The sequence below is a fragment of the Rattus rattus genome, chromosome 2, assembly GCF_011064425.1.
Source record: "Rattus rattus isolate New Zealand chromosome 2, Rrattus_CSIRO_v1, whole genome shotgun sequence".
In the NCBI taxonomy this organism is placed as follows: domain Eukaryota; kingdom Metazoa; phylum Chordata; class Mammalia; order Rodentia; family Muridae; genus Rattus; species Rattus rattus.
In genome coordinates this window covers 166911231-166937117 of record NC_046155.1, presented here as the reverse complement: position 1 = coordinate 166937117, position 25887 = coordinate 166911231, and the positions used below count along the sequence as shown (strand labels likewise).

Here is a 25887-nt window from a genome sequence, read left to right as displayed (position 1 = left end):
TCCTCCCTTCCTTTCTCCCTCTTTTGTCTTCCATCTAGCGCTGACCTGTCAGGGCTGTCCCTGTGTGAGACAGTGACTGCATGGCTACCTACCCATCCCCAGGATGGTCCAGTCTATGGTCAGGGGGGAAAAGTTATAAAAGGCTGAGCCAGGAATTCTTTCTCCCAGGTGTAGATAAAGGAAGCAGGAGAGTTGGCAGAAAGGCTCGGAGGCGGGGCAACTTACCAAAGAGGGAGACTCGGTGGCGGACAAGAGCAGCAAGTTTACAGAAGAGGCTGAGGAAAGAGGAGAAAGGGACAGAAGGACAAGGGAACAAGGAGTGAGGAGATCAAGATGAAAGGCAGTGGTGACGTGATCAGAGGAGACAGGAACCAAAGGACAGGGAGGGGGCAGAGCACAGAGCGGGACAGCATGCAGAGTGAGGGGTAAAGAGATGGCCAAGCTTGACCGGCACAGGCAAGGGCTGCAGGAATGGCTCAGTGATGTGACTGATGTGAGGGATGGCCTAGAATGCCCAGTGAGGGCCTCAGGATGTGACTCTGGTGGAGCCCCTGCCTGGTGGAGCCCTTGCCCAGAATTCCCCAGTGAGGGTCTGGGGGTGTGGCTCAGTGGCACAGCCCCTGCCTAGCATTCCCCAGTGAGGGGTTGGGGGTGTGGTTCAGTGGTAGAGCCCCTGCCTAGAATCCCCCAGTGAGGGGCTGGGGATGTGGCTCAGTGGTAGAGCCCCTGCCTAGAATCCCCCAGTGAGGGGCTGGGGATGTGGCTCAGTGGAGAGCCCCTGCCTAGAATCCCCCAGTGAGGGGCTGGGGTGTGGCTCAGTGGTAGAGCCCCTGCCTAGAATCCCCCAGTGAGGGGCTGGGGTGTGGCTCAGTGGTAGAGCCCCTGCCTAGAATCCCCCAGTGAGGGGCTGGGGGTATGGCTCAGTGGTAGAGCCCCTGCCTAGAATCCCCCAGTGAGGGGCTGGGGGCGTGGTTCAGTGGTAGAGCCCCTGCCTAGAATCCCCAGTGAGGGGCTGGGGGCGTGGCTCAGTGGTAGAGCCCCTGCCTAGAATCCTCCAATGAGGGGCTGGGGGCCTGGCTCAGTGGCTCACACATTTCGCATATGTAAAGTTCAGTCTTCCGAACTGTAAGAACACACAGGGCAGCAATGACTGGCCAGTAGAGATGATGGAGGAGAGGCTGTCTTTGCCTGAATGACTGGTTTGTTTCACTTAAGGTCCTGGGAACCTCTTTAGTCCCAGGGGAACTGGGACAGTTGGTCACATCTCGAGGTAGAAACACCCATGAGAGCCCATGTGAGTCAAGGTCAGGAAGAAGAGGATTGGGATTAAAATGCTGTAAGAGTAGAGGTCACAGGCAGCCCACCTGGTGATCATTTCCTTCTCCTTGTTGGAGGCATGGCCACCACTGCCCAGCACTTTGGCTGGTGTGGATAGGAAGTAGAGACAGTGGTTGGTGAAGTATTGATTGATTAAAGGCAGCAGAATCTAGATGGGAAAGGAAGGAGGAAGGGGCTGGGTGAAGGGTCCAGGGACTCTCCCAGACCACAGCCCCTCCAGGTTCTGAGCCAACCTCTCACCTTAGCAAAGAATTTAATCTCCTGTTCATGTGGGGATTTCTCTACCCGTCCACTGCTGACCACAGCCTCTGTGGGGAAAGACAAGTAGGGGCCATTGTAGGTTTAAGCCGAGGAAGCCAGCATGTTCTGGTAGGGACACTGGAAGGGGCAGAGTTAGCATTCCTAACACTCCTTTTATCCCAGCACTTGGGAGACAAAGATAGGGAGATCTCTGAGTTCGAGGCCAGCCTGGTCTACAGACCAAGTTTCAGGACAGCCAGAGCTATACAGGGAGAAACCCTGTCTCAAAAAAAAGCAAACCAAGCCAGCCAAAAAATGTTCTCTTTTTCTTTCACACCTGTCCCAGCCATAGTCAAGCCAGAGGGACTCTGGCCACCTGGGCTAGGTCCCTGCTCAGACCCCTCCTGTGACTCCATCACTGTGCAGAGAACAAGCTCTTACTTCTCATCTAACCAGAAACCCCGCTGTCCTCACTGCATGACCAGCGGGGTCCCTTCAGTCACTCCCCTCCAGCCTGAGACATGACGGGTGGTGGTTTCACAAGCCGTTTGCCATGACACCCTCCATATGCCCCTCACCCCTCCGTGTCTTGGCACAGATGTCACAGTGTCACCTATGTCTTCCTTGAAACCCTGCTTAGATGGCATCTGGGTCCACACCCCCAACCCATCTTTCCCTGGTGTCCTCTTCCACCAACACTAGGCACTTCCTAGCACACTTGACTTAGTTACGTGTGATTCTGTCTAACTCCAAAACAGGGATGCCGAGGCAGAACCATCTTTGTCTTGCTTCCTGCTAATCCATCCCATCATCCCCAGCAGGGTCTAGACACTAGTTGAGGGGAGAGATGGGAGGGAGCTTTTCCTACCCAAGTGGGCGATAAACTCCTGGGAGATGTCCATCCAGCGCAGCAGCTGCTGCAGGAAGCCAAAGGCAAATCGTTTCTCAATGGAAGATGTGTCCAGTTCCATGTCCTTAAGACCCCTGCGTGGAGAGGCAGAGAGACAGTCAGCGCCGACACAGACCTTGCCCTATTTCACACGCCTTTCTGGTCAGCCAGTGCACACTGCCCGCTTGCAGGTCCTTCCTCCACCGGCCTCTTCCTCGTTTCAGGTTGTTCTTGCTTCCCCATGTTTCCCCCTTGGTCTGATCAGAGCCCTACCTTTAGCATATCTGGTGGCCCTGACTTCCTTCACTTCCCTCTCCGGGCTATGCCCAGTAGGAGGTCTGCTTGCCCCTCAACTGCTTTCAAGTCGACCCTTTAGTTTCCTTATGGCCCCGCCTCCGTCCCAAGCCCCGCCCCTAAGGCCCTCCTTCCGGCCCTGCTTGCAGCTGCTTCTGCCCAGGTTCATGTGTTCACGTGCCTGGTGACAGCATAGCCATTCATCTGCAGAAACTTCAGCAACTCCTGGGCCTTCTCCCGGTCCCGAGCCTTCTCCTTGGCCGTAAGCGTGTCGTAGGGGACCAGCAGAGGATGGGACCCACCCCCTGGGACGACAAAGATTAGAAATCAGGGGCCAGGGAAGGGCCAGGCCACTCTCACTGAGGCTCCTGCAGTTGAGTTAGCTGCACAACTGAAAAGGTGCTAACAAGGCAAACGTTGCTTTCTGATGCTGGTCCTCTGTGCAACTGAGCAGAGCTGGGAGAGTGATTAAGTAACACCATGAAGTCAGGACTCTAACGGAGGCCCTGAGACTGCGCGCTGGGGCCGGAGTGGGAGGGCGGAGCAGTGATGGGAGGGGATGGGTGCCTTCACCTTTAGCCTCCAGCTCTTGCTTCTTCTTCCGCCCCCAAGTGTTGTGATAATTCTCTGCCAGTTGTTCAGCCATGGCCTGGAAGTGGGATGCAGACCATCAAGCACCAGGTTCAAACAGGACTGAACTTCCTAAATAAAGGGCTGTGATCTCACCTGCAGCTCCCGGGACAACGTAACCACACTGAGGTCTGGTGGCTGGGGATTGTAGCCTTCTCGAGGGTCATATGTCTGAGAGGGCGAGAAGGGGGTGGGGTGGGGGAAACTTAATGGGCTTGTAGGAAGCTCTGAGCCTTGCTCCAGATGCCTACCCTGAACCCATCTATCCCTTAAGGCCCTGCAGCTAAGCCACTCCTCTGTTCTTTAGTTCCTCAGGCAGACCGTTCTTTTGTTGCTGAGATTCCTGGTCAGGACTGCCCTCTTCTTACTCTGCCTCTCCTCTGCCTCACTGCAACCCCGCCCATCCACCCTGCCCCTTTTATAGTCCCTCCCCTTTTCATAGTCCCGCCCCTTTTCATAGTCCCTCTCCTTTTCATAGTTCCTCGACCACTTGGGGGCGCACCCCTTTTCATCCCACTACATCCAACTCACCCTTCCCATCCCTCCCCTCAGACCTTCACTGTCTCCTCACTAGCTCACCTGGGCCGTTTGGGATATCTTTCTTGTTTTTTTCTTTTCCGTCTTTTCCTCCTCACCTTCCCTGGCCTTCTCGACTGTCCATTCCCAGGCAATCATGGCCTTCAAGGACTCCTTGATGGGCCAGCGGTAAATCTCTTTGTCCTGAGGCAGACAGAGTAAGCGGAGTTGATGGAGTGGGGCCAGAAGGAAAGCTTAATTCAGCTTCCCTGGTCTCCATGAGCTCAAGACAGGAGAAACCCCACCAGGGGCTAGGAGATTAGAAGTGGGTCAGTCAGGATTGGAACCCAGGATTCTAACCTGCTCTGTAAACAAGTGATGCAAACATATTCCTAGCACCCATTTTACAAGGGCCTCAGAGAAGTCTCACTGTCAAGGACTCTTTCTAGAGAAGAGACTTGAGGATTCTGGGGTAGTCCAGGGGAAGCATCTAATCTTGAGAGGAGGCAAAATCCATGACCAGACGCCAGCCAACCTATGAAGATCCTCCCCGGATCCCCTGAATTCTGGAGTTTCCTTCTAACCTCTGACCTCTGACCTCAGCACCTAAGATGTGGTCACCTTCTCTGAGAAGGTCTTGTAGGGTCTCAGCATGGGGTGGGTCTTCAGTTCTTCATCAATGTTCTCGCCATAGGACCAGTTGTTCTGAATCTAAAGGTGGAGGCCAGGCAAGAGGTAGAAGAGAGTAGAGGACAGATACAAGGAGGGGAATCCTGTAGGGCTCTCAGAGAACAATGAGGCTCTCAGGGATGGCTGAGGCCTCTGGGAAGGTATGAGGCTCGGGGCAAGGAAGGTAGGTAGAGGTGCAGGGCCCAGTGCTCACCTTGTCGAAGGCCCACTTCTCATGGGCATATTCTGCAAACTTGTTAATGAAGGAGTCCAGCTTCTCTGGGATGATGACACTGTTGGAAGACATAGGGTCGGCAGGCATTGGGGTGGGGCTTTCCTCTCCTTCTGGAACCTTCCTTCTCCGGACCCCTAACCACACCATTGTCTATCCCTGCGTCTCACTTGAGGGTCTCCACAGGCCGGGGATCAAAGTTGCCTTCCGCGTCTACTGTGGCTTTTTTCTCCGTCTTGGAGGAGTATGAGGCATCCACGTAGTCAGGGGGCAGTGCCCCCGCAATGGCACAGAGACACGGCATGGCTATTCGGTAAAGCTCCTGGTCGTATTTCTGGGGGTGCCAGGGAGGAAGGGGAGGATCATGCAGGCCCGCAATCTTACAGTCCCCAATCCACCCTCCAACCATCAACTCCCCCTCTCTGAACCCACACATCTGCCAGTCACTCTCTTGGCCTCACGTTGGTCTGCTTTGTGTGTTTTTTAGACAGGTCTCATGTAGCCTAGGCTGTCCTTAACCTTGCTATATACTCCAAGGGTGACTGAATTCCTAATCCACCTGCTCCCGCCTCCCACTGAGATTACCGGTGTGTTCCACCAACCGACCCAACAGGGATTCCATCCCAGATCTCCAAGCTTGAACCCCAAAACCCTCCGCACAGGCTCCTCCGAGATCCCATGAGTCCCCAGACCTTATGCGCCAGAGAATCAAAGATGCCCCAGAAGAGCTTGCGTGTGAGGTGCAGCTCTTCCTCAGAGGTGACCCCGAAGTTGGCCCAGCCTGTGGGAAGGCAGTAGTACTTCCAGCAACGCTCGTAGTGGTTGGTAAGGAGCTGAAAGCAAGAGACGCACAGAGGAGGCATAAGGGCGTCAGTGTTTGCAAGTGAGGTGCTATCAGGGAAAGATGGGCTGCTTCTTAGAGAATTGTCCCAGACAGCTTATTAGGCAGAGCTGGTATTCTCAATGAGAGCCGGGATGGGCACCAAACTACGGCTGGGTTTGTCTGTTGTTTTCACAGAAATAGGCAAGCTAACAGTCTCCTGGTAGAATTGTATGCACACTAATGGGATTGATCCGTGCTTATGCAAATTAGCATGTCAAATAGAAACATAGGCAGTGCCCCATGCAAATATATGGTAATCAAAAAGGCCTCCTCTATCCAATATGCGACTTGGAGTTGGGGCTAATTTAGGCATCTTATGCAAGACAGTCTAAGTTAGACCGGGTATCTCCTTATGCAAACTAGCATGCAAATGATAAAGTAGGAGAGACAGTATGCAAATATTCAGGATAGCTATGGCACTGTTGATTCAAATAAACGCACTCATTTGAATACTGGAGGGCTGGTGGTCTGGACAGCGAATAAAATGCTAATTAGGGGAAGTAGCGAGCCCATGAAAATATATGCTAATTGAGGCGGGGGCTGGCTCACTTAGTTAGGCAAATTAAACGGTAATTAGGGAATGTTAGCAGCACCAATGACGAAGAGCGAACGCCATGGGAATCCTAGCCGGCAAATGAGGACGTTAATTGGTTTCCTCAGGGTTCACTGTCCTCCAGCTTTGGTTAGCTGTGGTGGGCGTGGCCAATACAAACGACCCCACTGGTCCAGAGGCAGAGCCAGATTATGGGTGAGAAAAGGATTGGCTTCCGCTGAGGACCGCCCTCACCTTGAGAGGCATCTTGGCGAACTCATTGAGGATGGGCACATCGAACACCAGGCGTCGAAGCAGGTGCTGCAGCATGGACGGGCGGATATACCTGAGGAGGACAAGCCCAGAGAGGGCAGAGAGCTCACGCGAGGCCCCACCTTGACGACGCCGTCCACCCCCCCCACCCCCGCCATCGTCGGCCCTTCCTCACCTGCACAGCGCCATGAGGCAGTCCTCGATGACGTCGCGCTGTGCTTTGGTGAGCGAGCGGCCCCGCGACAGTCGGTACACTGTGTGCAGCATGGAGTCCACCATGATGGCGCGGTGCTCGGTGCCCGCAAAGAGTGGCGCGCACTTGGTGATGAGCGGCAGCACAGCCAGGCACAAGTAGCGGTTAAGTGCCAGCGCCATCTCCGTGGTGCTGAAAGTAGCCTGGGATGCAGGGTGAGACCATCAGATCCTTGGCGTTGCCTTGGTACCCAGGCTTCTCAAATCTCTACCCACATTTACCCACTATTATCTTGGTACTAGTAATCTCTCTCTCTCTCTCTCTCTCTCTCTCACGCGTGCAACACACACACACACACACACACACACACACACACACACACACACACACACACACACACACACACACAAAGCCAGGAACTGATGATGGAATCCTGTGACTTTGATTTAGCTGTCCTGCAATGTTGACCTTCTGCACAGGACCTCATATGGCCCAGGCTGACTCAGCTTTTTGCTGTTTGCTTCAGGTGTTTGTTTTGAAACAGGCTCTCATTGTGTAGACTTGGCTGGCCCAGAACTTGCCGTGTAGAGCACACTGATCAGCCTGCCTCTGCCTCTTGAATGGTTAAAGGCCTGCATCCCCACGCCTAACTTCACTTTGTTTTTTTTTTTTCTTGTTGTTGTTTTTTGTTTTGTTTTGTTTTTTTGAGGCAAGGTTTGACGGTAGCTCAGTGAACTCTCTGTCCCCTGGCCTCTGTTCCCCTGATGCTAGGTAGAAGGTGGGTACCACTACACCCAGCCAATGCTTTCTTGTAACTGAAGGTAGTGGGGATTCCCAGTCACCCTGTCTTCATGGGTTTTGGCTTCTATCACAAAGGTGAAGGTGGGGATCAGGATATGCATGCAACCCCAGTTCTGCAGATGCTGTCTCTCAGCCTATCAGATGTCCTGGGTGGAGGCATGCGGGTGACTAGCCAGGTGGGGATGCTCACCGTGTCCAGTGAGGCAGCTGCCCTCATGTCGGGAAGGAACCCCACATCCAGCACATGCAGCAAGAAGTCCTGGTTCTCAATGCCATACACTCGGTCCAGGAAAAGCACCATGGATGCCTTGTGGTCAGGCACGAAGGATGCAGACATCTTCGGCTGAACCAGTGCGCCATCTATGGGCAAGGATGACAGGATAGGAGCCCATGCCCCTCCCAGTACCACTCCCTCAACCATTCCTGCCCCCACCTACCTTTGCCCAGGGTGGGGATCTGCAGTGGGAGGCTGATGATGCCCACAAGATCATCCAAAGGCACGAGGGACCGAAGGATAGCACGGATCCTCAGGGCCTCACCCTTACCGGCTTGAATCAGCTGGAGATGGTAGACCGGGGAATAGGCACGTCGGTAATAGGCATGTTATCAGACAATGGTGCCCGTCTGGGACTTGTTCTATTCTAACCATTCCTGACGCACGGACAGCGAAACAAGCTTCCTTTGTGTATACGTCTTGTATGCATTGTGTGCATGTGTATATGTTGCAGGTGCGTGTGTGTGCACATGTATGTGTGTGCAGATGTACACATGTGTATGCACATATGTACACTTGCTCTGGTACCCCCACGTGAAAGCAGGAGGTCAGTTGATGTCAAGTGTCTTTCTCCATTGCTCTTCCTTGTTTCTTGAGACTGGGTATCTCACTGAACTTGAAGCTCGTTGCTCCAACTAACATGGCTGTCCAGTCGTCCCTGGCGATGCCGTTTTGTGGGACGTTGTTTCTTTTGTCAGGTGGAGGTGTTTTATTTTGTTTTGAGACAATCTCTCTGCTACATAGCCCTGGCTGATCCAGAACTCCCAGAGATCCACCTGTTGGAGTTAAAGGCCTGCACCCCCATGCCTGGCTGTTTAATTTATTAGGGGGTGCGCACATGCTACGGTGTGAGTGTGAAGGTCGGAACACGACTAATGGGACTGGGTTCTTTCCTTCCACCACTGGTGACCAAAATCAAGTCACCAGGCTTGGTGGCAGGTGCCTTCCCACACTGAGCCAGTGGCCTCTTGTTTGTTAATTATTTTTATTTTATGTACATTGGTGTTTTGACTGCGTATGTCTGTGCGAGGGTGTCCAATCTGCAGGAACAGTAATTACAGATGGTTGTGAGCTGCCAGGTGGGTGTTGGGAATTGAACCCAAGTCCTCTCGAAGAGCAGCCAATGCTCTTAACCACCAAGCCACCTCTCCAGCCCACACCCTTGTTTATTTTTTGAGGCAAGTTCTCACATAGCCCAGGCTGGCCTTCATGACAGCACATGCAGCTACGAGACAGGGTCTTGTCATGTAATGTGGGCTGGCCTCTGACTCTCAGTACTCCTGCCTCTACAGTGCTGTGGCCCCAGGTGTGTGTGGCCACAGGTGTGTGTGGCCCCAGGTGTGTGTGGTCACAGGTGTGTGTGGTCACAGGTGTGTGTGTGGTCACAGGTGTGTGTGGTCACAGGTGTGTGTGGTCACAGGTGTGTGTGGCCACAGGTGTGTGTGTGGTAACAGGTGTGTGTGTGGTCATAGGTGTGTGTGTGGCCACAGGTGTGTGGTGTGTGTGTGGTCATAGGTGTGTGGCCACAGATGTGTATGGTCACAGGTGTGTGTGGTCACAGGTGTGTGTGGCCACAGGTGTGTGTGGCCACAGGTGTGTGTGGCCAAAGGTGTGTGTGGTCATAGGTGTGTGTGGTAACAGGGGTGTGTGTGGTAACAGGTGTGTGTGGTCATGGGTGTGTGTGTGGCCACAGGTGTGTGTGGCCACAGGTGTGTGTGGTCACAGGTGTGTGTGGCCACAGGTGTGTGTGGCAGGGTGCAGCACAATTCCTGGTTCAACTCTCCTTGAAGGGTCCCTTACACACTTTTGCCATCCCTACCATGAGTCGGTCCTTTGGTTCTTCCTCTCCTAGGCTCCACGGGATTGGGACCTGAGGGTGTCTTGGTCATGAGTGTGTGCCCATCATCACTTAGCCCAGGACCACACCCAAGTGAGCTATGTGAATGCTGCCCAGCACCTGAATGCTGAGGTTGAAGGCTGGCCATGCACACCCAGCCCTCTCCCACCCCACCTTGACCTCCTAGGGCTCACATGCATCTCAGGAGCACAGCGTCCCAGCAGGTCAATCAAAGCAGCATAGAAGGACATGATGGCGTGTCCTAGGTGTACCCGGTTCTCTTCAGGGGGCTCCTCACCAAAGCTGTAGAGGAGAAGGTGGTGGGAAGAATCCAGGGACGTGGTAAGGGTGGCTGCCATCTTGGGAAGGGAATGGGGACTCACTGCTCACGTCGCCGGTCCCTGCGGACACCCGGCCCATCCCGTGCAGGGTCCTCGGAGATGCGGATGGCCTCTTCGATGGCAGCCAACAGCCCTGAGCCACCTTCACCCCGCAGGGCAGGTCCAAAGCACTCGGGCTTTCGGATCAACAGCCGCACTACCACATTAGCGTTCTCTTCCACGCTCTCACCTGGCACCCAGAAAGTTCATGGAGAGCTCTTGGGGAACCCCCACGCAACCCCAGAACCCAACATACTCAAGGGTAATGTCAGGTCTCTGTTGACCTGCAAGTCCACTTAAAGGGATCCCCTCCCAGGAGAGGTCTTTGGCTCAGGGTATGAATGTCACCAGAGGGAAGCTTTAGCCAGTGACCCCACACGTCCCACCCTGCCTCACCATTAACAAAGACGGCAAAGCGCAGGAAGTCCAGGTAGCGCTCGCCCCCACAGGGATTCCATCCGATGTCGGGATAGCCTTTGGCCAGGAGCATGGGGCAGCTTTGTAAGCCACACCCTGCCAGGTATGACACAACCTGCAACAGGGAAACAAAGCTTAGCCCAAGACCACGCTCCTCCCTGAGATTCGGGCATGCTTCTGAAGCTCCTCAGTCGCATGTACCTGCAGATTCTCAGCGAGCTGAGCCTAGTGTCATCGACCTCTTCCCCAGCCCTCTTGAGCATCCTTATCTACCCCACAGCCCACATGAACATGAGCGAGGTCATCCTTCCGCTGCCCAACAACTGGTTCTGTCTCACTTGCGATAAAACCCAGCATCCCTGCCATAGCCCACGGGACCTCCCATGACCTCCATGACGTCATCTCTCCTCACTCAGCCCCCATGGCTTCTGTCCCAGCCATGGTGGGCGCTCTGCTGCTCCAAGGCCTCTGGACTGCTCCTCCCCTGAGGTTGGTCTCTCTAGCTGCTCAGATCTCAGATCATTCTGAGCTTTATTCAAACATCATTTTCCAATGGGGCTTTCTTTAACCAGTCTTTGGGGGTTTTTTTGTTTTGTTTTGTTTTGTTTTTAACAAGGTCTTTCTGTGCAGCCTTGCAGGAACTCACTAAGAGTCCCACCTGCCTCTGCCTCAGAGTGCAATTGATGGCACGAGCCACCATGCCTGGCTTATAAATGCCTATAAATCATGGTTACATGTCCCCTGGACAGGCCCAGTGACAGAGGTCGGAAGAAGCAATCTCTTTGGAACCACTGACTCCTGGCTGAACTCCAAAAGGCCCTGTAATGCTACTCCTCCATGACAACCAAGGCCACCCCTCTAGGGAGTGTAGCCCACAGACCTGCTCCCAGCCCCTCTTGCACAGAGTAAAGGAGCCACTGGCTGCTGGCTGCCCCCTGCAAGTCAGCCCCTTTCTGACTGGGCACTGGGACGGCCAGCATCAGTCTGACCAGGGTACTCAGAGCCATCCTGTGCCCACACAGTGGTGCGAGGTCAGGCCTCCTCCGGCCACACCTTTTCCAGGTCTTGCTCCTGTAACGCCAAGGCCAGCTCATTGTTGTCAATGACAGAAGCAGCTGCTACATCCAGGGGCGTGGAGCCCTGCATCCCTGTGGGGACAAAGAGCGGTTAGAGCTCCCCATTCCCTCTCTTTTAACTATTTAAGTGCATCCATGTGCGTGTGCAGGTGAACATGGAAGCCAGAAGAGGGCACCAGATCCTTTAGGGCTGGAGGTGGCTGTGAGTCCCATAAAGTGGGTGCTGGGATCCAAACTCTGGTCCCTCTGATAGAGCAATAAGCACTCCTAACCACTGAGCCATCTCTCCAGCCTCTCCCAACTCTCAACGGTGCCTCCTCCTCCGGGAAACCCTTCCTGACCACACCCTTTGCAGAATGGGCTAAGTGCCTCTGCTGGTCTGTGCTTTCTGAATCCCAGCGCTCAGGACTCTGGGTTGATGCTACCCAAGACTGAACTTGGCTGCTCTGGGAGCTGTGGGTCAGTCAAGGTTGTCTGTGCCACAGTGTCCTAGTTTTGGGTTCTGTGTTGTTTTTGAGACAGAGTCTCATGTAGCCCAGGCTGGCCTCAAACTTGCTATGTAGCAGAGGATAACTGTCCAGACCCGGGTATATCTCACCCAGGCCAATGCCACTGTTCTCCAGCAGGTAGCTCAGGTGATCAAACATAGAGCGCTGGTTCTGCCGGCTGATCCGGCAAAAGTAGCAGAGGAAACGGCAGCAGCTTGTCACCATCTTGGGGAAGCGGATCTCCTGCAGGGAGGGTCAGTGGTGAGTGCCTGCACTCCGTGTCCCCTCCCTGAGCCCATCCAGGCCCCTCACCTTTGACTCGCCGCCCCCGAGGACGTTCACCATGACCTCCATGACAGTTTCGTGCATACCGAGTGCTCTCATCAGGTTTGGGTGCTGGTAGAAGACTTTGTTATTCATGATGTTCCTGTGAACAGACAGAGTGTGTGGGGTTAGCGCAGCCGGGGGGGGGGGGCAGGGCGCACATCCAGGGAGATTCATGGTCACCATGGTGACAGTCTGCACTCTCTGCACGCCTTTTGCAGATCTAAACTCATCCATTCTCTTTTGTTTGTCGTCTTGCTTTAGGTAGGTTTTGAGACAAGGTTTTGCTCTGGTATCCCAGGCTAGCCTGAAACTAGGTAGCCCAGGATGGCTTAGAATTCACAGTAATCCTCCTTTTCCAGCTTTCCAGGTGCTGAGATGACAGGTATGAATGAGCTGCCACCTAGGTCTTCGAAGACTCATCCTTAAATCCACTCTGGGAGGCAGGAATTCTAATAATGGGACTTCACAGACACAGAAAATGAGGTCTGGATCCAAGGTGAGCTCACTTAAGGTAAGGCCTTTGCCCTGCTGCCCTCAGCATTCCCGAATGTCTAATGAGGGCCGGGCATACAGTAGGAGCTTAAATGACTGAGTTGCATTGGACTCTTTGCTCGATCCTATCATGATTTAACATTATTTAAAACAAATTTTAAAAATTATTTTTATCTATGTGTACGAATGTGCAGCCTCACAAATGAGTTCATGTATACCATGCACACGGAGGAACTAGAGTTGCGGGCAGTTGTGAGTTGTGAGTTGTGGGTCCTGGGAATCGAACCTTGGTCCTCTGGAAGAACAGTAAGGGCTTTTAACCAGGGAACCAATCTCTCCAGGGCTCCCCCTTTTAGTATTTATTTGTTTCTTTGTGTGTCTATGAGGGAGGTACATGCATCCCACAGAAAATGTGCTGGAGTTGCTTCTCTCCTTCCACCTGGGGCTAGAACTCAGGTCTTCAGGCTTGGCAGCAATCACCTTCACCCACTGAACCATCTCACCAGCCCAATGATTAATATTTATTATTATTCTGAGACAGGGTCTCACTATGTATCCCAGGTTGGTCTAAAACTTCCTATGTAGCCCACGATGGCCTGGAACTCAAGATCCTCCTGCCTCAGGTTCCTGAGTGCTAAGATGACAGGCTTCAGATGCCACCCCGAATTTGCTAGTGTATTGCTATGAGCACAGGTCTCTGAAGCCCGGTGGCCTCTCTGTAGGCAAGGCATGACCATTTCTTTTGCTATAGCAGAGGACTTTAAGCTCAGAAAGGCCAGAGTCACAGTGGCCAAGATCTCCTGAGGAAGGTTAACCATTAGGACAAAGGGACACCGTGGGAGGTCAGTACAGAACCTGGGCAGAGCGGCCAGGCCAGGGAGGGCCCTCACCCAATGCTCTGGATCATGAGGTTCTCCTCCTGGGGACCCATCTGTACAATAAGCAGTGAGCGTATCTGGCCCAGACACTCCAGCAGGCTCATGGTGTCCTCCACTGAGGACAGAGAGATCGTGTAGGCCCGAGGCAGGGCACGCAGCAGCTCGCCGAGTCCATCATACTGCCGGTGCAGGAGGCTGAACATGGCTCGGACCAGCTCTGGGCTCTGAACGAAGTCCTCCTGGGCCCAGCGCACCACTGTGTGCGACACCAGCTCCTGCAAGGACTCTGGGAAGAGGTTGGGACACTAGGTTGCATCTCTGAACCAGAGGAGGGGAACCCTCCTTTGTCACCACCTGCCCTGCCTTCCACCTGCCACAAGCACATGGATTCAGATAAGTTCTCTATTGTCCCAAGAGTCATGATCTTCCTCCCCCTCCTCCCTCCCTCCTTCCCCTGGCTTCTGCAGCCACTTACAGTCATGTGCACATGAGCGCACTTGCGCTCGCGCGCACACACACACACACACACACACACACACACACACACACACAAAATAAACAGGCTGCAGTGGCTTACATCACTCGACCCAGCACTCAGGAGGCAGAGGCAGGAGGATTTCTGTGAGTTTGAGGCCAGCCTAGTTTACATAGCAAGTCCCAGGTCTACATAATGAGAACTTCTCTCAAAACAAAACAACCCCCCTCAAAAAGCCTGGTCCTCTCCAAATCTAAAACCCAGCCCTCCCTAAAAGAAAACCAAAAACCAAACCAAAACAAAACAAAAAGAGTTACAGGATCAAACGTCTACCAACATCAGAGACTGCCTAGGGCGCGGCTAATACAGTTTGTGACCCCCAACACTGAGCACGCTTTTCTATTTCCTCCCATGGTAACCATCTCAGTTTGAGAGAAACTGAAAACAAGGACCACAAGGGCACAGAAGCCACCAGGGTTCTGGAGCTGTCACCATCCCAGGCCTGATGCACCTCTGCTCTGGAAGGTCACCCTGTCATGCACTCAGCCGCAGCTCCCACATTTGGCCACCTCTCCAGGCACCACCTTCTCTCCCAACTCTTGCTTTCCGGTCCCCGTTTGTCTAGCGCACCCTCACAGAAACATGCTGCAGAGAGCTTCGAGCCACCCCGCCCTGTCTCGCCCGGATGCCCCCAGTCCTCACGAGGCTTGTGCTCCTCAGCTGCCGGCTCCTCCTCAGGCTTCTCCTCTTTCTTCTTCACCAGCCGCACCTTCTCCAACAGGCTCATGAGGCGGCTGCCTAGAGTGCTCTCTTCCTCTGGCTCCTCCTCCTCTCCCTCCAGCTGGATTCCTGGAGGTGGATAAGACAGTATGGGATGCCACTCTGATGTTTGCTTATTCATCTATTCATTCATTCATTCGTTCATTCATTCATTCACTCACTTATTCATTCATTAATTAACTAACTCACTCATTCATCCATTCATTAACTCACTCATTCATTCATTCATTCATTAACTCACTCACTCATTCATCCATTCATTAACTCACTCACTCACTCATTCATTCATTAACTCATTCATTCATTAACTCACTCACTCATTCATTCACTCACTCATTCATTCATCTGTCCATTCACCCATTCATTCACTCATTCATTCACTCACCCACTCACTCACTCATTCATCCACTCACTCACTCATTCATTCATTCACTCATTAATTAATTAACTCGCTCATTCATTCACTCATTCATTCACTCATTAATTAACTCACTCATTCATTAATTTATTCACTCACTCACTCATTCATTCACTCATTCATTCATCCACTCACTCATTCATTAATCCATCTATCTGATCATCTGTCTCTTTCTCACTCAGGCATGCTCTCTGGGAAGTTCTCCTGCTCTTTCTATGCCCACGTGTATACTGACTTAGTCATTCTATGAAGGACATTCGAGATTGATCTAGAATTCTTCATCACCTCCCACGTGATGGGATGACCAGCGTGTGCTGACGTGTCTGGCTATGCTTATTTTCATTAATTTGGGGAAAAATTGTTGGGTTTTGAGAAAGGATCATGATGACCAGACTTGGTCTTAACTAGTTACGTAACCCAGGCTAGCCTCAAACTTGAGGTGATCCTCCTGAGTAGGAAGAGTACTAATGTAAACCACCATTCCCAGAGGCGTGTGTCTTTCAAATCAACTCTCAAGAATATATCCAAAGGACAGAGAAGAAAGAAAAGAGCAAAGAAAGTGTCAAAGGACGGTATGCTGCCCATGGAACATCATCTACTACTACTACTACTACTACTACTACTACTACTACTACTACTATTACTACTACTACTACTACCAATACTACTGCTATACTACTATGTGTGAGCGTGCATGCATGCATGCGTGTGTTTTGAGACAGGGTCTCAGTGGCCTGGAACTCAATATGTAGACCAGGCTGGTCTCAAATTAACAGAGTTCTTTCTACCTTTGTCTCCAAAGTGTCAGGGTTAAAGGCATGTGCCACCACACTGGGATGAGTAGAGAATATTAATAAAGAGGTAATAGTATGAAAAGAATCCTTTAGAAAAGGTGCCCAACCATATCCCAGCTCTCAGGGGAAGGAAGTAGGAGGGTCAAGGTCATTCCTGGCTCTGTGTCCTGTTCAAGGTCAGGCTGTTTTACATGAGAACTTGACTTAAAAAACCATGATAACTATACAATTGCCAACCAAATATTTTTTTTTTAGTTCAGAAAGGAAAATATAATAACCGAAATTTACAAACCACTTAGGTGTGGATTCAAGCTGTAAAAGAAACTGTGAAGCTAAAATGGGGGTGCGGACAGCAAGAGAGATGGCTCAGTGTGTAAAAGCTCTTGCTGCAGAAGCCTGGCGGCCTGAGTGTGATCCGCACAGTCCACGTGAGAAGCTGGATGCAGTGGTACCCGTCTACAATCACACCGCTCCTCTGTGGAGCTGTGAGGCAGAAATAGGAGAATCACTCAGAAGCTTTCACGGGAAGGGGGGCAGCAGAAACAGGAGAGATCTTGCCTCAAAAACAAGGTAGGGACTAACTTCTGCAAGCTGTCCTCTAACTCTTACACAGATGCGCACACACACACACACACACATGATCACAAACACACTCAGATACACACACACAACTCACATATACACACACATGCATGCACAGTCACACACATACACACACATATTCAAACACATACATAATGCATATACACACACACTAATATTTTAAAAGCAGGCTGTAGAGATTTGCTAATCTAAAAAAGCAGGGGAAGAAAGGATCAAAAAGTACGAATGCCCGAGAGACGGCGGGACACAATGAAGCAGAACACACTCATAACGAGAATCCCAGACAGAAGAGAAAGATGCAGAAACAGATTGAAGTTATAGTTGCTCAAGACTTGCCACACTGGCTAAAATATTAATTTACATTTCCAAGAAAATGAAACTCCAAATAAGATCAACTCAAAGACCTCCAGTCTTGGACACTACAACTCAAGTCGTTGAAAAGCAAAGACCAATTCTTGAAAGTCAGGCTAGCAAAATGACTCATCACCGACAAGAGGATCTCAGTAAGGCGGTCAGGTGGTTTTTCCCCAGAAACAGAAGAAGACGGTCATCTGCCTCTCGTGCCAGCCGGCCCTCTTCCCACTGCGTCACAAGCCACGTACCCGGTTGTTTATTTACCTCACCCATTTATTTGTTCATCCATCTTTCTTAAAAATTCCTATTACATGGGTGTGAGTGTGTGTGAGTGTGTGTGTGTGAGAGAGAGTATGTGTGTGTGAGTGTATGTGTGTGTGTGAGAGAATGTGTGTGTGAGTGTGTGTGTGTATTTGAGTGTGTGTGTGTGAGAGAGAGTATGTGTGGGTGTATGTGTATGAGTGTATGTGTGTGAGTGTATGAGTGTGTATGAGTGTGTGTGTGTGTGCCGAGACACACATGTGGACATACATGTGGATGGAGAACAGCTTGCAGACGCTAGTTCTCTCCCTTGACAGTGTGGGTCCTGGGAATTGAACTCAGGCTGTCAAACTTGGTAGCAAGCACTTTTACCTTCTGTCCATCAACTTACATCCACCCAGTCACTTGCCTACAGCCACTGGTCATGTGCCCATCCTCCCACATATCCATTCAGGCATATCCTCCTGATAATCATCTATCATATAGTCATTCATTCATATGATATCATATCATCTATGATATCATATATCATTCATTAACATAACCAATCCCTGCATAGCACCAATACATGGGGCTGGTTTGTTCTGTTTTGTTTTTGTTTTTTTCAGGATCTTATCATGCAACCCTGGCCATCCTGGAATGGAACTCACTCTGTAGATCAGGCTGGCCATGAACTCAGAGATCCCCTGCCTCTGCTTCCTGAGTGCTGGGATCTAAGGTGTGTACCACTACAGACAGCTTAATATTTGTTTATTTCTTTTTTTTTAAAGATTTATTCATTTATTATATATAAGTACACTGTAGCTGTCTTCAGACACACCAGAAGAGGGCATCAGACCCCATTACAGATGGTTGTGAGCCACCACGTGGTTGCTGGGAATTGAACTCAGGACCTCTGGAAGAGTAGTCAGTGCTCTTAACCGCTGAGCCATCTCTCCAGCCCAATGTTTGTTTATTTCTATTATGCTTCTATGACTGTTTTGCCTATATGTCTGTCTGTGTACAGTGTGTTTGTCTAATGCCTATCACAGCCAGAAAGTCACTGGATGTTCTGAAACTCGAGTTACAGGTGATTGCGAGCTGCCATGTCTGTGCTGGGAATCGAACCCACATTCCCTAGAAAAACAGCCAGTGCTCTTTACTGCTGAAATATCTCTCCAGCCCTTACACGGGTGTTTAAGATCAGGAAATCTTACTGAAACTTCAGGCGAGATTTCAAAACAAAGCTTTGGGGGAGGACTCTCTGAATTTCTCTCCTTACCACAATGTGCCAGCAGGTCTTGGTGAAAGTTAACTAAATCCTCTCGGATCTCTTCGGGGAGAGGACAATCTTCCTCATCGGCACCATTTTTGAATTGCAATAGCATGTTGATCTAGAAGAAAATTAAACACTAGAATAAAGACCTTCGACCTCAGATCAGGGTCAAAGGTGATAGACCCAACCATCAGTCTCTCTCTAAGATTATGACCCCTCCTGCAAATGTGAGTTAGTAAAGAATATTTGAGGGACTAGAAGCAGAGGTTATGAAAGGGGCAAGACCAGTCTCTAACTAGTCCGAGGTTAGCTCCTGAGGGGGAGAGGTTAATACATAATTTCAAGAGTTAGGCACCAGTTTTTTTGTTTTTTTGTTTTTTTGGTTTTTTTTTTTTTAAGATTTATTTATTTGTAAGTACATTGTAGCTATCTTCAGACCAGAAGAGGGCATCAGATCTCACTACAGATGGTTGTGAGCCACCATGTGGTTGCTGGGATTTGAACTCAGGACCTCTGGAAGAGCAGTCAGTGCTCTTAACCACTGAGCCATCTCTCCAGCCCTAGGCACCAGTTTTGAAGGTGACAGACATGAATCAGTTGGGACTGAGGCAAGTCGAGGTTGGGGTTTAGTGAGACCAGCTGGAGTTTAGGGGTGAGAACCTGCTCTTGGGGCGGAGAGCGGAACTCCCGCGTGCGCCTTGCAGTCTCGGCCGCGCTCATGGTGAAGGCTTTCATGAGGAGGCCGTAGCGACCCCGCTGATTGCTCTGCAGCTTGTCCACATAACGCTCCGCAAAGGCTGCCAAGGACTCCACCCGGTGCTGCAGCTCTTGGTCACAGAAATACTCCAGGAGGTGGCACATCTACGGGAGCACAACCACGCAGTAGGAGGCACGCTAGGGACACCACCAGGGGTTCCTCCACGCCCTCAATGCTTTCTCTCTCCACTCCAGGGCCCTGGCCAGCTTCAAACACCATCGCCTGTGTCCTTACATCAGCCTCCTCCATATGGAAGTCAGCGAGGTCACTCCGAAGCCAGCACCACCCCACTGCTTTTTGCATCCCCACAGCTCCCCGTGTCACTGGTAAAGTCCAGACACAAACTCCACCAGACTGGGTATCTCCGAGCCCAGATGGATGGAGGCCAAAAGACAGGGAAACCCACCTGTAATTTCACAGACTCAGGCAGCTTCATCTGCAGCAGCCCCTCCTCCAGCTCTTCCTTCTCCTCCTCTGCGGCCTCCTCTGCCTCTTCTTTTTCCTCATCTTCCTTCTCGTGTGCCTCTTCCTCCTCGTCCTCCTCTTTCTCCTCCTCATCTTCCTCCTCCTCCTCTTCCTCCTCCTCCACCTCTTCTTCCTCGGTGAAGACTTCAGGCTCTATCATCTTCAGGATCTGCTTCACATCCTCGTCGCTAAAGACACCCATCACCTGCAGAACAAGAGCCGAGTGGAAAGAGAGATGACAGGTGAATGAAATGAGGGCACATAGTGTATAGGTGGGCAGATGGACAGACTGACTGAGGACGGCCCCCACAGGCTCATATATTTGCATGCTTGATAAATTGGTGAGGACTGGGAGGTGTGGCCTTGTTGGAAGGGTGTGGCCTTGTTGGAGGTGTGGCCTTATTGGAGGGGTGTGGCCTTATTGGAGGAGGTGTGGCCTTATTGGAGGAGGTACGGTCTTGTTGGAGGGGGTGTGGCCTTATTGGAGGGGTGTGATCTTGTTGGAGAAGGTGCGGCCTTATTGGAGGGGTGTGGCCTTGTTGGAAGGGTGTGGCCTTGTTGGAGGGGTGTGCCCTTGTTGGAGGGGGTGTGGCCTTGTTGGAGGAGGTGTGTTTCTGGGGTGAGTTTTGAGGTTTTTAAAGGCCATTCCAGGCCCAGTGTCCCTGTCTGTGGATCAGGATGTAAAGCTCTCAGCTCCTGCTCTGCACCACGCCTGTCTGTTTCCTGCCGTGATGATAATGGACTAAGCTTGGAAATTTTAAACAAGCCTCCTGTTAAATGCTTTCTTTTCTAAGAGTTGCCTTGGCCACGGTATTGCTTCACAGCCGTAGAACAAAAACTTGGACAGACTGACAGTAAGCATAGATAAATAAGCAAACAGAGAGGGAGGCTGGATTGATGGATGGGCAGATTGGCTTACATATGAAAAACTGGATGAATATACGCACACACACACATATATGACAAACAGAAGAATGGGCATAGATAGTTGGGCGGATGCACATTGGATGGATGGGCAGGTCATGTACAGAAAGGGACGTGGAAATGGATGGATTTGTGGCTGGGTCTGCAAATGGGCGCAGAGGTGAAGGGAAGGAATAAGTATTTATAGATAGGTATGTGTGTAATATACATACATTAATAGAGGATCATGGGATCATGTGCGAATGAATGTGAAGACAGGTGTTTGATACGTTGAAAAGGATGGATGGATGGATGGATGGATGGATGGATGGATGAATGGATGGACAGGAAGTTGTAAGCACTTGTACATGAGGGTGTAAAGACATGAGTGGACAGCTGAATGGATGGGAAGTTGATGGATGAATGAACGAATAATTGGTACCATGGGGAAGTGGGGGAAGGGAGAAGATACTGAGAAACAAAAATAGAGGATGGGTGGCTGAATTAAAAGAAGCAGCCGGGCAGATGGTGGATCAATCGAAAGGTGGGTGGAGAGATGGGTGGAGAGATGAACCGGTGGTAGAATGTGCAAACAGGTAGCCTGGACGCACAACTTCGAATGTGGAATAATGGGGGAAGGAAACCGGAAGGAGCCATTACCAGGAGGGTAGACACAAGCTTGAGCACTGGCACAAACTGGAACTCCACAGAGCCCCCGACTGGGTCGCGAGCATGCTGTCCTCCGTCACGCACGGCTTCCCCCAACATTCTCAGCGCCTTGTCTCGCAGAGCCTCCAGAGGGATGGCAGGGCTGAGGCGAGCCGGAGCTTCTGCGGCCCCAGCAGCTGGCAGGGCGACCACAAAACACGGGGGTGAGAAATGGTGTGGAGGTCTCAGGGAGGTTGTGACCCCAACGCCAGGCAGGCCATGGCGGCGGGGGCCATCTTCCGCGCTACGACCGGGTGGGAAAAGCGTGATGGCTCGGGTCTCCTCTGTGAGCGGCACAATGTACTCCGAGAGCATGGAGCGACGGCTGCGGCAGGCGCTTTCGAGGTGGATGCTGATGAGGAGGTCATAATAGCCTGCACGCAGAGGACCAGGCAAGTGCGCGTCTTCCAGAGCATGCAGCAGCTGTGCCTGGTCCACGTGGCTGCACAGGGCATGAGCCACGCGGTTGTTGCCCAGGGCGCACACGGAGCGGTAGAGCGAGAGCGTGTGCGAGTGGAAGCGCTGTAGATCCAGCCGCTCAGACAGCTCCAGGATGTCCATGCACCTGCAGCAGAGATTCCGCACACAGTCAGAGGCAGTGGCCGGGGACAGAGACCTCAGAGAGGCTCGGCAATCTCAAGTGTCCCGCAGGGCCAGGCTCCAAGGTGGCTCTGGCTCTGGATCTAGGAGTCTTTCCGTGGTCCTGCTAGTCCCTAAAGGGCTTGAGTACTGCTCACCCTACACTTGAGATTTCTGGAATATTCTAAGACTCTGGAGTTTTGGGGACAACGGAAAATATCGGGTAACCCCTAGATGTAGCTGAGATGCCCCAGCATAGGGCTTGGGCTCTTTGTTGAAGGTTCTAGCACCCTGGTTATATCTGAGTGAGTCAGCCTGAGGAGAATTTGTCAGGTATGGTGGGAGACACCAGGAGGTAGAGAAGGAAAATCAGGCGTTCAAGGCCTTCTCAGCTGTATAGTCAGTTCAAGGCCAGCCTGGGCTACAGTAGACCTTGTCTCAAAACAAAAACCTTAGGGGAGATCTCATCTCAAGATCATAACTTTTAAAATATTTTAAGAGCTAGGGCTGTGGCCCTGCTGGTAGAACACTTGCCTGGCATGGGAGAGGCCCTAGGTTCAATCTCTAGCGTTTCATTCATTAAAAAACAAAACAAAACAAAACAACTAACTAACATCCGGGTTGGGGAGTTTGATCACTGTCTGAACTCTCTGAGTCGAATTTAGTGTCCCTGTAGTCTCTGAGGTCCCTGGGGTGTAACTGTGCTCTCTTAAGATGAATATAAGGCTCATTGGTATGGGTCTAGAGCCCCCTGGCGGGCTATCTGAAGAGGCTGGTGCTGAGTTAGAGTCCTCTGATTATGACCTGGAGACTCCTGGGACCCTGTGGAGGTGGGGAAGTTGGGGAAGGCAACGAGCGCAGCAGGGCCCGGACCTGTTCTCCTCCGGGATGTGTAGCGCCATCATCATCAGCGGCTCCTGGCACTGCACAGCCCAGCCCAGCCGCTCGCCAGCACGCCGCGTGTCCACATGTAGGAAGTGGTTGGGCATTCGGCTCCAGGAGACAGGCATCAGCATCTGCACCTCCAGCCTTGGTGGGCACTGCGGGGCTGGGTTCTTGCGCTCGCTGAGGAACATGGCGGCTGACAGCGGCATGATGTTCTGCGCGTTGGGAAAAGAGAATGGGTCAGGATTCACGGCCCTCCCAGTGGTGCACAGGTGCCCTCTGCACACCCTGGCTTAAGGCTGATCCTATCTATGTCTCCTTGCCTTTTGCTTCCCCAACTCAAACTGGATCACGTTCTGGTGGGTGGGCAGGACAAAGACGGCAGGAAACAGCTTTGTGTTGGGCTCCACCTGGCAAGGGAGAAAGGTCAAGGTGTAAGAGAGGGTGCGCCGAGGCACTGCAGACTCTGCCTGGATCCAGCTTTGCAGAACCACACTTGGTCACTGAGATCAACCATGGCTGTAGATGACCTTTGGGCCAGGCCACCCTGATGCAGCTAGGCTAAACGTCTCCAGCTCCCTCAGAGCAACCTGTCGGCTATATCTTTGTGCACACCGGGGTCCCTTCGGAGTGCGTTCCCCACTCATTCTTCGGAAGCCAGAGTGTCTCCTGGCTGGTCCCCCCCTTCGACAGCCTTCCTGCCTCCCCAAACAGAACTGGTGAGGAGTGGGGAGCCTTACCAGCACCTAACTGCACCCGCACACCCAACCCCCAGTTCACTGGAGACACAAAGGACAAGAAAGGTGTCAGAGTGATGACTCAGAGGCTGTAGGTAGTTAAGCCACAACTCTCCCCAAGGGGTTAACTTGCATAGAAACCTCTGAAATCTCAATAAAGTACAGAGTCACAGGCAGCGGGTCTGAGGAGGGGCCTGCAACTCTGTAAATTCCAGATGCTGCTGGTCCAAGGACCACGCTGTAAGGAGCAGGTGCTGTAGCATAGACCATGCCTGTTCCCTCACCAAAGGCTTAAGACAGAGGGAGGGAGGGAGGGGCAGGAAGGATGGAGAGGGAAGGAGGGGCAGAGACTGGAAGGGAGGGGGAGAGGGAGGGAGGAGAGAGAGGGAGGGAGAAGCAGTGAGGAGGGAGAGGGAAGGAGGGAGAGGGAGAGAGGGGCTGGGAGGAGGAAGGGGCAGAGAGGGGAAGGGAAGGGAAGAAGAGAAGGGAGAGGGAAGGAGGGGAGAGAGGATGGAGAGGGGAAGGGAGGGGGGAGAGGGGGGAGGTGGATGGAGGGGGAGAGGAGGAGGGAAGGGGAAGAGAGGGAGACGGTAGAAAGGGGGAAGGGAGGGCTCTGGGGGAAAGAGGGGAGAGAAGGACAGAAGGAGAGAGAAAGGGAGAGAGGGAGAGAACACAAGTGGCACAAACCTGTGATCTCAGCACTTGGGAGGTGGAGGCAGAAGGATCAAGAGTTCAAGGCCATCCAAGGTTATATTGGCTGGCCTAGGATCCATAAGATCCTATCTTTTAAAAAGGAAGGAAGGAAGAGAGGGAGGGAGAGAGGGAGGAGGGAGGGAGGAAGGGAAGGAGGAAGAGAGGGAAGGAAGGAGGAGGAAGGAAGAGAAGGAGTGAGGGAAGGAAGGAAGGAGGGCAGGCAGGAAGGAAGGAAGGAAAGAGGGAGGGAGGGAGGGAAGGAAGGAGGGAAGAAGAGGAGAGGAGAGAAGGCAATATGTGAAGAGGTTTAAAGGACATAGGAATTCGTTAAAAGATACAGTTTTTCTTAGGTTCTGACTCAAACAAAGAAGAGACAAGGAGACGTTTTTGAGACAATCAAAGAACTCTGAACACGAACTAGGTATTTGACGACAGTCAGGAACAGTTAGGGACTTTTTTTCTCTTTTCAACGATAACAGTATTGTGGCTCTGCCTTTTAAAAATAATCTTTATCTTTTAAAGAGAAGAAGCTCTATGCTGTCGGCACTTTCTTTCAAACCCTCCAGTGGGAGTAGAAGGGGAGTAGGTGTTGCGATGAAATGAGATTGGCCCTGAGTGGGTGGTAGTTGACGCTGGTAATGGGGGCCTGGTGGCGCATTATACCGTTCTGCTTTTGTATGTTTCTGAAATTCTCCGCTTAAAATGTAGTTTTGCAAGCTGAGCACAGTGGCAGCGGCACAGATCTCTAATCCCAACACTTGGGAAGTAAAGGCAGGAAGGTCACGAGTTTTGGTCATCCTTGGCTATGTGGTAAGTTTGAGAACAGCCTGGGCTACATAAGATCTTGAGTCACAAAGTAATAAAGTAGGGACCGGAGAGATGGCTCAGTAGCTAAGAACACTTGTTGCTCTTGCAGAGGACCCGGGTTCGATTCCCAGAACCCACATGGTGGCTCACAACAATGTGTAGCTCCAGGTCTAGGGAGATCCCCAACCGGACCTCCATGAGCATCAGGAATGTGCATGGTACAGTTACATACATGAAGGCAAAAAACAAAACAAAACAAAAAACCAAAAACAAAACAACACACACACTTTAAAAGTCTAACAAATAAATCTTCCAGTAGGGAACTCCATTCAGAGGCACCTCTAAAAATTAAAAATAATCAAAAAGATTTTGCAGAGACCACCTTAGATGGGCTAAAGGATAGGCAGGTTGGACATATATGTGGCAAATCATTACTAATCGAGTTTGGTGGTGGGCTTATGAGTAGGAGTTACTGTACAATTCCTCCAGTGTCTCTATATCCTTAAAATACATGTGAACATTTAACTAATTATACATGACAATAACAACAACAATATGCTAAAAAGGACAGACCCACTTGAAGATTTTGGCCTACTCCAGGGTGTTTGCTTACTGGGAGAGGATTGATGACGACGTCACCCAGCACATGAAGAAGTCTACAGACCTCTCTTCAGTGCCGACGTTCAGCTGTCTCCTCCATCCTGGGCCAAACTTTAATGGAAGGTTCAACTATACAACTTAGGAGTGGGCCTGT

General features: G+C 51.6%; 1 protein-coding gene across 1 annotated transcript in view; it reads right to left on the bottom strand.

Annotated features, from left to right (window-relative positions):
* Ryr1 (ryanodine receptor 1) overlaps positions 1 to 25887 on the bottom strand; it is a 128392-nt gene that overhangs the window by 61930 nt on the left and 40575 nt on the right. Inside the window, 30 exon segments of the mRNA XM_032894022.1 lie at positions 226 to 275; positions 1365 to 1486; positions 1579 to 1646; positions 2447 to 2562; positions 2943 to 3066; positions 3335 to 3410; positions 3488 to 3562; positions 3971 to 4111; positions 4529 to 4618; positions 4791 to 4869; positions 4979 to 5142; positions 5501 to 5641; positions 6479 to 6569; positions 6672 to 6892; positions 7681 to 7850; positions 7928 to 8048; positions 9796 to 9904; positions 9985 to 10171; positions 10378 to 10513; positions 11452 to 11546; positions 12073 to 12205; positions 12275 to 12389; positions 13672 to 13945; positions 14837 to 14983; positions 18606 to 18717; positions 19260 to 19460; positions 19763 to 20026; positions 21385 to 21997; positions 22885 to 23111; positions 23220 to 23306. Of these exon segments, the coding sequence (XP_032749913.1) occupies positions 226 to 275; positions 1365 to 1486; positions 1579 to 1646; positions 2447 to 2562; positions 2943 to 3066; positions 3335 to 3410; positions 3488 to 3562; positions 3971 to 4111; positions 4529 to 4618; positions 4791 to 4869; positions 4979 to 5142; positions 5501 to 5641; positions 6479 to 6569; positions 6672 to 6892; positions 7681 to 7850; positions 7928 to 8048; positions 9796 to 9904; positions 9985 to 10171; positions 10378 to 10513; positions 11452 to 11546; positions 12073 to 12205; positions 12275 to 12389; positions 13672 to 13945; positions 14837 to 14983; positions 18606 to 18717; positions 19260 to 19460; positions 19763 to 20026; positions 21385 to 21997; positions 22885 to 23111; positions 23220 to 23306 (4549 nt within the window).